The sequence below is a fragment of the Anser anser genome, assembly GCF_964211835.1.
Source record: "Anser anser genome assembly, chromosome: 21".
Classification (NCBI taxonomy): domain Eukaryota; kingdom Metazoa; phylum Chordata; class Aves; order Anseriformes; family Anatidae; genus Anser; species Anser anser.
The window spans coordinates 12,472,581-12,482,903 of NC_139742.1; the positions used below are offsets into that span (position 1 = coordinate 12,472,581).

At 52.4% G+C, this 10,323-nt stretch overlaps 1 protein-coding gene across 16 annotated transcripts in view; it reads left to right on the forward strand.

Moving 5' to 3' along the window:
- MVB12B (multivesicular body subunit 12B) overlaps nucleotides 1-10,323 on the forward strand; it is a 102,295-nt gene that overhangs the window by 50,876 nt on the left and 41,096 nt on the right. For 7 of the 16 annotated variants that reach the window (XR_014574354.1, XR_014574355.1, XR_014574356.1 and 4 more), the window contains 2 exons: nucleotides 3,725-3,780; nucleotides 5,901-5,960. Coding sequence is in view for 12 of the 16 variants with exons in the window: in XM_083806866.1 (XP_083662992.1) it covers nucleotides 3,725-3,780; nucleotides 5,901-5,960 (116 nt within the window). In the remaining 4 variants the exon portion in view is untranslated. Of the gene's footprint in view, nucleotides 1-3,724; nucleotides 3,781-5,900; nucleotides 5,961-7,108; nucleotides 7,219-7,362; nucleotides 9,920-10,323 lie in introns of those variants that run through there. The other 9 variants (XM_083806863.1, XM_083806855.1, XM_083806865.1 and 6 more) reach the window with 4 other exon arrangements.

Consider the following 10,323-nt stretch of genomic DNA (forward strand, 5'->3'; position numbering starts at 1 on the left):
AGTCAGAATCCTTTGAAGCGAGGTGTGTCCCATGCTGTTGTCCTGGCTTATGGAAGCGGCTGCTGTGCACAGCGCCTGGTCAGGCTCGCAGGCGGGTGTGAGGTGGGAACTCAGAGGGGGCCAGATGGGCAAAGCCTGAAAACTGTGGAAAAGCAACAAAGGGCAAGAAAATCTATGTCTACCTGTGTAAAGAGGCTTTTAAGTGACAGGAGCAAGGCAATTTATAGATCTTTAAAAACATTTCAAAGTTACAACCTTTTAAAAATGTCAAAACCTGTATGGGTTATTACATGAGCTTACGTGGTGGTATGAGTAATGCTACTTGCAGTAATGCTGCAAAAAGGGGACTTCACCCACCTCTTTTGTTCTGAATCAGTACGTTTTGCCTTTGGAAAGAGAGTTTTACTTTATCATTTGTTAGCACCAGTTCCTCTTATCCCCTTGTGTTACTGGCTGCTCATCCTGAAAGAGGCACCAGCGGGCACTAAGAAGCGTTGCACAGCTCTTGGCCAGACTAAAACTAGAATTGTAGCTCCAGACCAAAGTGTAGCTGGTCAGTTTTGATGTGAAAACATTAACACCGGGCAGCATCTCAGTGCAGTATTTCTCTCATCAGAGACTGCCGGGAGCGTCTGAAAAACAGTGGAGAGAGGTGTGGGGGGGGGGGGGGGAGAAAAAGAAAGGAATCACAGGCTGCTGCTGCTGTTTATTTACAGCACAACATCAGAACAAGAGACATGGAATTAAAAGCCTCCTACAGTTCCGGTCTCATTTAACTTTATTATGAAATTAACTGTCTGCTGTAAAGTGCAGTTGTACGCTGCCTCGTGGTGTGCGTTGGGAGCGAGCGACGGCGCTCGCACCCAGGCCCTGGCGCTGGACACCCCCGGCAGATCATGGTGCAGCGGGGGGAGCTCTCCTATGGCACCTGCCTGCCGGTGGGGGTGCTCAGCCCTGGGGGCTGCTCCCTGGAGCGGGGTGTTTCCCTCTTTGTGGGGTGACGGCGCGCTGGATGCATGGCGTGTGCTCGCACATATGCAGCCCCATCGCTGCGGTGTCGCTGCTCGTGCCGTGTGGCTGTACTCCACCTGAGGGGCGTGGAGAGGTGGTCCTGTGCGTGGAGAGGATGTCTGCCAGGGCTGGGCACCGCTGCTGCACGGGCAGCGATGGAACGTGCTCTGCCACCGTGCGCTCTGTGCTCTAACCGCTGGGAGACCGCGGTGCTGCAGCCTGGCTGTGTCAGGAGAACGCGAGCCCCGCGCGCAGCACCAGCGCTCCCCGGCAGCACCGCTGCTGAGAGCGCTCCTCTCCCGCAGATGGTTTTTGTTCAGATTAGTGCTTCGCGTAGGACCTGTGCCAAGCACTCTCCAAACCTGAGGAGAGGCGTAGTGTGACAGAGACGTTAACAGATACCAGTTCAGCGTTTTGGTGGAACTAATTGTCACTGCATTTATTAATCTTCTTGGATTTGGATTTATATGGCTAAAAGGAGGTCAGGTGCCTCATCCTTGAAGTTGTAAATGTGTTACTTTGGTAACAGTAATTTTGAATCTCTTTCTTCCTGCGCCAAGCGTTAATAAGACCCCACTCAGCACCTTTGAGGGTGAGGCGTGGGGAATGGGGGGATGTCCTTTGAAGCACCTACTTCGGCCTGGGCCATAGTTCAGCCCCCAAGCACTGAGGCAGTAGGAGCTGCCGCTGCCCGCGTGCTTCAGTGCCCCCGGCAGAGCCGTCTGCCTCCAGCATGCTCCACGCTGAAGCCGCCCTCACCAGCTGCACCAGTACCGCCACTGCACCCAGCCTGGCCGTGACGCGGGGGCTGCAGCCGCAGGGAGGAGGCTGCCCCCACTGCCTGGCGTAGCACGGGGCTGGTGGTGCAGCCTGCAAGGACAGCCTGGTAGCGTATTTGTGTAAAGTTTCCCCAGTTGGTGGGTATTTAAATCCTCTTGTCTCTAGTGCCTGGCTGTGGAAGGAACTGTTGAATGAGCTTGTTGTTTTCCGATTCTTCCCTTTAATGTATTTTACAAGCAGCCTAGTGACAGGCCCGATACGCCAGCTCGATGCACGCTCCCCACGCTTTGGGATTGCAGCATTAATAACACACTTCCATGCATCATGCCATTTTTAAGCATGATCGTTATGATAAAGGGCATATACTTAATTACAGGCCTGCTTAATTACAGCTCTGTTGAAGCTCGTTTGTTTAGGAGAGTGCTAATTGTGCTGCTGAGCCCTTGGCACACCCTGCTTTCATCTGCTGCCTTGCTCTGCAGTTCTGAGCTCTGTCAGGACTGAAGTGTTCGGGACCGGTGGAGGCAGTGCTACGGGGGTGGCAAGAGGGGAACATGCAAACGCACCATGGCTTATTCCTTAAATTACTTTACAAAAGCTGGCGTGTGACTGATCAAAGCAGGTTTCTGTCGGGATAACAAATGCAGATGGTCTTTCAGGTTCAAAACTTCCTGGATTTTGTGATGCTGCTTTTCATCTGTTTCCTTTTGTTTCATGTAACACTGCAGCTGCCACATAGCACCTTTGATAATGAAATTATTCCAGTGGAGTGGATTTTTTGTGTTTTTTAAGTTGAAAATATACAAAGTGAGTGTAAAATGCTAAGTATTCTTAAATAGCCGTTATTAAAACACTAACGTGGTAACTCACTGGTGCTGGTGGCAGCTGGGAAACAGCAAGTAGGGAAATGCAGGGTTCGTGCACACACTCTGTGAAAGAAAACCCTATTTGAGGATTACTTGAGGGCATTTCAGGGGTTAAACTTGCTCCAGTTTGAAGTTTTTATTTCTTTAAGAGCAGAAATTTAAAGACTTAAAGGTGTAACTGAAATAAAGCATGTGTATCTGGGGCTGCACTCTGCCTTAGAAATGTGCCCTTCTCAGTCTTGTGTGGAAATTGTAGAGATACATGCTTTAAAAATAAGTGGTTCACTTGTACTGACATGTCCTGTGGGAGGATTTCTGTGAAGTTTCCGAGGTGGTGATAACAAGACAAAAACACTGAACATTGTTGCAATATCTAAGAATAATATACGACATTATAAATAGAAAAAATCCTCTTAACATCGTTATGGTGGTGCTACAGAGAGTGCCTAGCACGGTGACATGTCCTTGTGTCTCTCCAGCTACTTCACTGGTTTCTGTCCTCCAGATGTGGTTTGCATTTTGTTCAAGCTCCATTGCTTGCTGTTGAATTTCCAGTGGTGGCAGCCAGGTATGGGGAGGTGCTTGCTTTGGTTCTGCCCAGCAGTGCCTACCTACTGCTTTGTATTTGGAAACGTGAAAGTTATCTGAACCAGGTACTTTCCTTTTCCTCTGGTTAGGACACCAAGTTAGCTCAGGTCGTTCTGTGTGGTAGCGATAAATAGATGTCTGTCCTTTTAAACTGTTAGTTTTTGTTTTCAGTTTCAAATGCTGTCCTTTTTTGGCAGCAGGACCAAGTTGGAAGCAGACTCAAAACCGAGACCATGAAATTATATGTGGGTAGAGTAGGTAGGGTTTATCGAATTCCTGACTTGGTAGGAACTAACCCAGCTGTCTTGAACAGAGAAAACACTGGGAGATTAGAGGGAGAAAAGATTGGCAATAACTTCTATGAGGTATCAATCAAATGTCAATGCCATGTACACTTGATATGTTGTTGTGAATGTGTGGAGCTGCATGTCAGAAGTGAGCTGGAAATGTGACGTTTTCGCTTGCTTTGTCCCTTACAGCGATGGATGGAGTACCTTTTATGATTTCAGAGAAGTTTGCCTGTGCTCCTGAAGGGGTGAGTTACCTTCATTCTTCTTCCCATGTCTGCAATTCGTCTTTTCATGGAGAGCGATCACATAGCATTGACACAAATTACCAGCTTCTGGGACCTTTTCTTCTGTATGATCTAATACATGCCTTGTGCTTGAGATGACCCATGGTTGCACTTCAGAATACTTTCCTGTAGGGTGGGAGCAGCTTTTGCCAGATCTTTTCTGAAACTGAATTCTCCCAGGAGGTGAGGGTTTAATGCCATTAAAAATAGGAGTGGTGATTTGACCTGCTGTGCACTGGAAACACTTTTAATTTCCTAGTCTAGATTTTAAAGAAAGCTGCAAATACTCAGGTCTCCTAAATTTAACCTGTTGTGGAGACAGCATAGTACAGTCAACCTTACAGGTTGACTTTTTGCACCCCAGAAGCTGAAGGCAGCAGGAACAGCACAGTGCTTGCTGGCGCTGCCGCCCAGCTGCTGCTCTGCAGGCGGCCGCGAGGCTCCCCCCGGCGTGCTGCGCGCCCCGTGGGAGCAGAGCCAGGAGCAGGGCAGGGCGCCTCCGAGCGGGGCCCAGGCTGCGCTGCCCTTGCCTGGCCGCAGCACACAAGGTGCCTGAGCACGAGCGCTGTGGTCCCTAGCGGGTTGGTCCGCGTGCACCACGGCCGAGGCAGGGTTCCCCTTTCCCACCCGCCTTGCTGCTAGATGCAGTGCCCAAAAGGCCCTTGGTGGCAGAGTGTCTCTGGACAACTGCCTGGGGAGCACCGACAAGGCGGGACGCCCCTGTTTTCTCTGCTCGCACCAAGTGCGACTGGCATCGCCTAAATCCTTCAGAGCTGCCGGCTCTGAAGGAACGCCGGTGATCCTGCACGTGGAGCGCCGGTGGCTGTGGTGCCCCGCAGCGGGGCTGCCATGGCTACGCTGGCAGAAACCCAGTTCTGCGGGAGGCTGAGCCGTCCTGTTCACCGATTCCAGCCTGGAAAGTTTAAGGAGGTGCCTGCATCCTAATGACATCGCAGCTGGACCTCTGCGGGGTGCCAGGGAACAGAAACGGGGATAGAAAAATGATTTTAGCGTTGCTGTTGCCCTCTGGTTTAAGAGATTATTTAAGCCCAGGCATCTCAATTGCAGCAGCAAAACATGCTTGGTTATTTTCACATAGAGCATGTTTCTGAGTGAATTCCCCTTGCAGAGTAGGGTCCTGCCCAGCATGCCCGGGAGCTGCCCAGCGGCAGGGCACGGTGCCGCATCCTGCCCGCTCAGCTCTGAGCACGGCAGCGACTGCAGCCGGTGACACCGACATCCTGGGCAGGGCAGCCTTGCGCCTCACAACGGGCACCCACCCCAGTACCAGTTCAGAATTACTTTTGGGCATCACTGGCCTAGCACTATCTTAAGTTGGTGATGCAGAGCTCAAAGGCTCTGCATCCCATTACCGGTTCTCTAATCCATCCAATCCCTAAAACAATATCTCTTTAAAATAATTTACATTATGCTGTTACAGCAACCACAGAACCGTCAATTGTGTCTGATTTTTCACATCATACTCCTGCTTCATGCATTCTTTTTCTCACTGACGCAAGCTGTGTGTGCAGCTGGATGTGGTTTTTCACAACCATTGCTTTCTGCAAGGGTTGTTTATGGGACATTATTCCTAGAAAGCTGGAGGCCCCTGCTGCGAGGACAAATGCAGAAAGATTAGGTCATGCTAATCTTCCTTCAGATCCTTTAGACACCATTGCCACCATATGGTCAATATGATCGAGGTTTTCCACAGCCGGTGCCACTCACACCTGCGTGCTGTGGCCATACAAAATCCATGGGGTATTACAAAGCGTGTTCCAGTAACAACTGTCCCATGGCAGGGAGATGGCTAAAGATTTACCTGTTTAAAGTGACACTGTGATGAGTGTCAGCTGTCCCCATTCAGGGAGAAAGGCATTAGAGCTGTTATCCCTAAACCGCCTTCTGCTGCTTCTCTCTTGTGGTGCACTGAGAAATAGGATTATGCATGCATTTACAGATGGTGCCTCTAAATCTCTGGTGATAGAGTATTTGCTGACTTTAAACAAAACCAAAATCAAAACAACAACAGCAACAAAAATTGGCATTTCTGTTTCTTTTTTATTTTTTTTTCCCACCAGATGCAGCCAGTTGATCTTTTGGGCATCACAATCAAAACCCTTGCAGAAATCGAAAAGGAGGTAAGTACCCAGCCATGCACTAAGAAGTGTCATGAGATCTGTGTTCATTTACTTGTAAGATTTTCCCCCCTGTGGAAAAGGTCTTGTCTTTCCCAAGTCACTGCTGGTAGGTGAAGTCAGTGCTGAGTCAAACAGTAAGTACAGAATTAGAGACCTGTGTGATTTGTGCCAGGTAAAGAAGTGTTAGATGTTGAATCTAGTGGCAAAGTCTGCTGGCCTCCATTTAATTCCAGATGTCTCTCTTATTTAACCTTTCTTTCTCTTTTACTAACAAAACGTGTTTGTTACAAGCAAGGTGCTGTTTGTGTCAGGAAGCAAATGAAGTCAGCTAAGTAGTATAAAGTAAACTACATCATAATTTTTCAGTTAGAATCTGAAGGTAACTTGCTACCAGGAAAAACAACTGGCATTTTTAGGGAATGTGGGTCTTTCGGGAGGTTAGGGAACAGGCAGGAACCAAACTGAGACTGTGTTCCCGAGGGAGCATTTTGGCACATGCATGACTTGGGCTGCATGGTGCTGAGGAGCCACCTGCTCTGCAAGAGCTGCTTCTCAGGTGCATGTCTAAGACCAGGAGGAAGATTCTCAGCAGCATTTGTTTCTTTGAGCATCCTTGGTCACAGATGTCTCTTGTGCAGGCCAGCAGGGTTAAAGGCAAAGAGTAAGAAGGTAGGATAGCAGTACTTCCAGACTCTTCTTGGCTTCTCTGCGCTTTGGTTCCAGTTGTGGGTCCAGTTTCCTAAATCGGAATCACGGAATGGCCTGGGTTGAAAAGGACCTTAAAGATCATCTAGTTTCAACCCCCCTGCTCTGGGCAGGGTTGCCAACCGCTAGAGCAGGCTGCCCAGAGCCGCATCCAGCCTGGCCTTGAATGCCTCCAGGGATGGGGCATCCACAGCCTCTCTGGGCAACCTGTTCCAGTGCCTCACCACTCTGAGTGAAAAACTTCCTCCTAATTTCTAACCTAAATCTCCCGTCTTAGTTTAAATCCATTCCCCCTTGTCCTATCGCTACCAACACACATAAGCAGGCGTTCCCCCTCCTGTTTATACCCTCCCTTCAAGTACTGGAAGGCCGCAATGAGGTCTCCCCGGAGCCTTCTCTTCTCCAAGCTAAACCAGCCCAATTCCCTCAACCTTTCTGCATAGGAGAGGTGCTCCAGCCCTCTGATCATCTTCGTGGCCCTCCTCTGGACCCGTTCCAAGAGCCCCACATCCTTCTCGTGCTGGGGGCCCCAGGCCTGCACGCAGTGCTCCAGGTGGGGTCTCACAAGAGCAGAGCAGAGGGGGACAATCCCCTCCCTCTCCCTGCTGGCCACCCCTTTCTTAATGTAGCCCAGGACATAGCTGGCCTTCTGGGCTGCAAGCGCGCACTGCTGGCTCATGTCCGTCTTCTCATCCAGCAGGACCCCCAAGTCCTTCGCCGCAGGGCTGCTCTCAAGTTCTTCTTCTCCCAAGTCTATACAAATACCTGGGATTGCCCCAGCCCAAGTGCAACACCTTGCACTTGGCCTTGTTGAACCTCATGAGGTTCTCATGGGCCCACTTCTCCAGCCTGCCCGGGTCCCTCTGGATGCCATCGCTTCCCTCTGTTGTATCGACTGCACCGCTCAGCTTGGTGTCATCTGCGGACTTGCTGAGGGTGCACTCGATTCCGTCGTCTGTGTCATCGATAAAGATGTTGAAGAGCACCGGACCCAAGACCCACCCCTGAGGGACACCACTTTTGACCGGCAAGTCACAAAATCTGTCTCCTCTTCCTGCCTTGAAATTTTGCCTGAGTAAGAAAAGAAGGTGGCTGGTTGCCAGAGCTTTTCAGGCATCCGTCAGCACAGCGGAGCGGTGTGGTGGTGACTCTGAACATGCTGCCCAAGTGTGGAAATCGCTGGCAGAAGCACCCAGCTGCCTCGGGCGCTGCGGTCCTGCCATGTGGCACGCCTGCTGTCCTGCTGGGGACCGCCACGGTGTGCTTGGGCAGCCCCAGCGTGTCCTGAGCACGTGGAGCCCAGTGCTCGGGGAACAGCTGCTCAGGGCTGACGGCCCCGAGCCCTTCTGCCTCCTGTTCCCCTCTCGCCAGCAGTCAGCTGCAGGTGCCTTTTGCTAGAGGGGAAGCACAGTGGCGTTAGATTTCCTGCTGCTGCCCTCTCCGTACTGCCAAGCATGGAGAGGTCTGGGCAGCTCCGCGTGCTGCCTGCAGCCCTCTCCTGAGCCTCTCGCGGGCCTGCAGAGTGTGGGGACCGCTACTGGCCACACTGGTGTGGCTGTGGGAAGAGTGGCTGATACCTGCTGGTTCTCCCCACACCCTCCTGTTCCATTACAGGCTGTGTGTGTTTCGGAGTAATGAAAAGTATAATTATGCAGCCTGTATTCCTTGATGAAGCATCTTGTCTGCACATAGATAGCTGCGCATATAAATATTGTGAATTTCCGCATGGTTTTATTTCCCTTGCAAGCAATAGCACCATTACAACAAATCTTCTGGATTTCCAGAGCAGCAAGAACGTTTTCCCTGGAGCTAGATGCCATTCAAAAATATTCCCAAAGAATTCCAAGAGTTATTGTTCTCTGTCGCCACATTTGCAGATGTATGCACCCATCCTCCAAGCTGTGAAGTGAGCCAAATGAAAGGACCCCACCCTTTCAGGAAAATCAATGAAAATAGGGTGCAAATCCTGTACCGCACACCCAGCCTGCAGCTGAAGTGACGGCGCGCTCAGGCCGCATCTCTTTGCACCAGGCACGGTAACTGCACGGCCGTGCGCTAGGGGGATGTATGAAGCGGTGAAGCCCAGCGGGAGCAGAGGGCGGAGAAGGTTTTAAGCTGAGTTCGCCCAAGGCCATGTCGGTGGACGCAGGGCAGAGAGGAGCAGAAGCCCCTGCAGCAGCCTCTCCTTGCAGGGCTGCAGGGGGACCGTGCTTGCTGGTCCTCGTGTCCTGGGCAGGGAGACTGCCCGTGTCAGCGTCCAGGCAGGCGCGATGGTCCCTGCCTGATGGGAGCGGTGCAGGCGTGGGCAGCGGGGCTGGGCGCAGCCGCAGCAGCAGGTCGTGCCGCAGCGCGTGGCCGTCAGCAGCGCGGGCAGGCTGCCGCGGGCCTGCCCTGCTCACGGGATGTTGGCAGAGAGCACCGAGCCTTCACTTCAGCTTGGCGTTGAGCTAAAAGTCTGGAGAGGATCTAATTAGTAAAGCGAGCATCTAATATTAATTATTCTTTTTAAACTGACAAGGAAGGCAGTTCATTTAACCACTTAATTGCTACAAGTTTTCGTAGGCTGTTCTTTGCAAATATATTTAATGAAGAAGTGGTAAATCTAAAAGAGCTTAAAATTTTAATTTTATACAGAAATCTTTTTCCTTGTTCTCGTGTTTGTAGTCAATTCTCCAGAGTGTAGTCACATGAAATGTTCTTTAAATGAACATATTTGCTAACTGGCATGATTTCAGTTTTTAAAACATTGGTTCCAGCAATTAGGCATTTTTTTCAGTTCCCAAATGACTAGAGAAATTCGTCTTGATTATAATTGCTCTTAGCCACGCATATCTAATTTGTGTCTTTTTAAGTGTTAATTAGTAAACAGTTTGAGCTGACATCTTTATGTGTTTGCGTGTTGAAAAATGATGCTTAGTGCTTATTTAGCTTGGGGCTGGTACTGCTGGCTGTGACATCATGACATTGAGGTGAAATTAATGAAGTCACGTTTGCCAATTAAAAGGCGGTCTTGAAAAAGAACGACTTCTTGACACGACCTCCCCGCACAGCTTCAGCTGGAGGACGCGACGCGGGCGCCACACGCGTGCTTTGCGTAGTTCCTCCAAAACGGGGGCTCCGCGCGCTTTCGGCGGCGCCCAGCCCCCGGTTGCCGAGCCACCGACAGTTCCCGGTTCCTCCTCCCCGCGCGCCGGCTGCGGGCAGGGAGCGCGGCGAGGCGCTCGCCGGCTTCAGGTGCCCCCGCAGCCGGTCGCCGAGCACCCCCTAGTGCCGCGGCGCCTCGCTGCACGGCCCCGCCGCGCGGCGGGCGGTGCTGCGGGGGGGCCTGGGGCCGGGTCCCGGCCGCCGGGGCCTCGCCCGCCCTGCCCCGCCCGTGGCCGCCGGGGGCCGGCACCGCGCGGCCGGGGAGCGCCGAGCCCGCGGCGGGCGGAGGAGCCGGGCCCGGGCCGGCGCCCCGGGGGCGGCCCCGCGGCCGTCGGGCGGCGGCCGGCAGGTGGCGGTGCTGCGGCGCCCGTCGGGCGGCGGCTCCGGCTCCGGCTCCGGCTCCGCCGCGGGGCCCCGCTGCCGGTGTCCGCCGGGCGCCGCGTGCGCGGGCCGCGTCCCGCAGGTGCGGAGCCAGGCCCGGCCCGGCCCCGCCGAGAGCGGGGCGGAGCCGAGG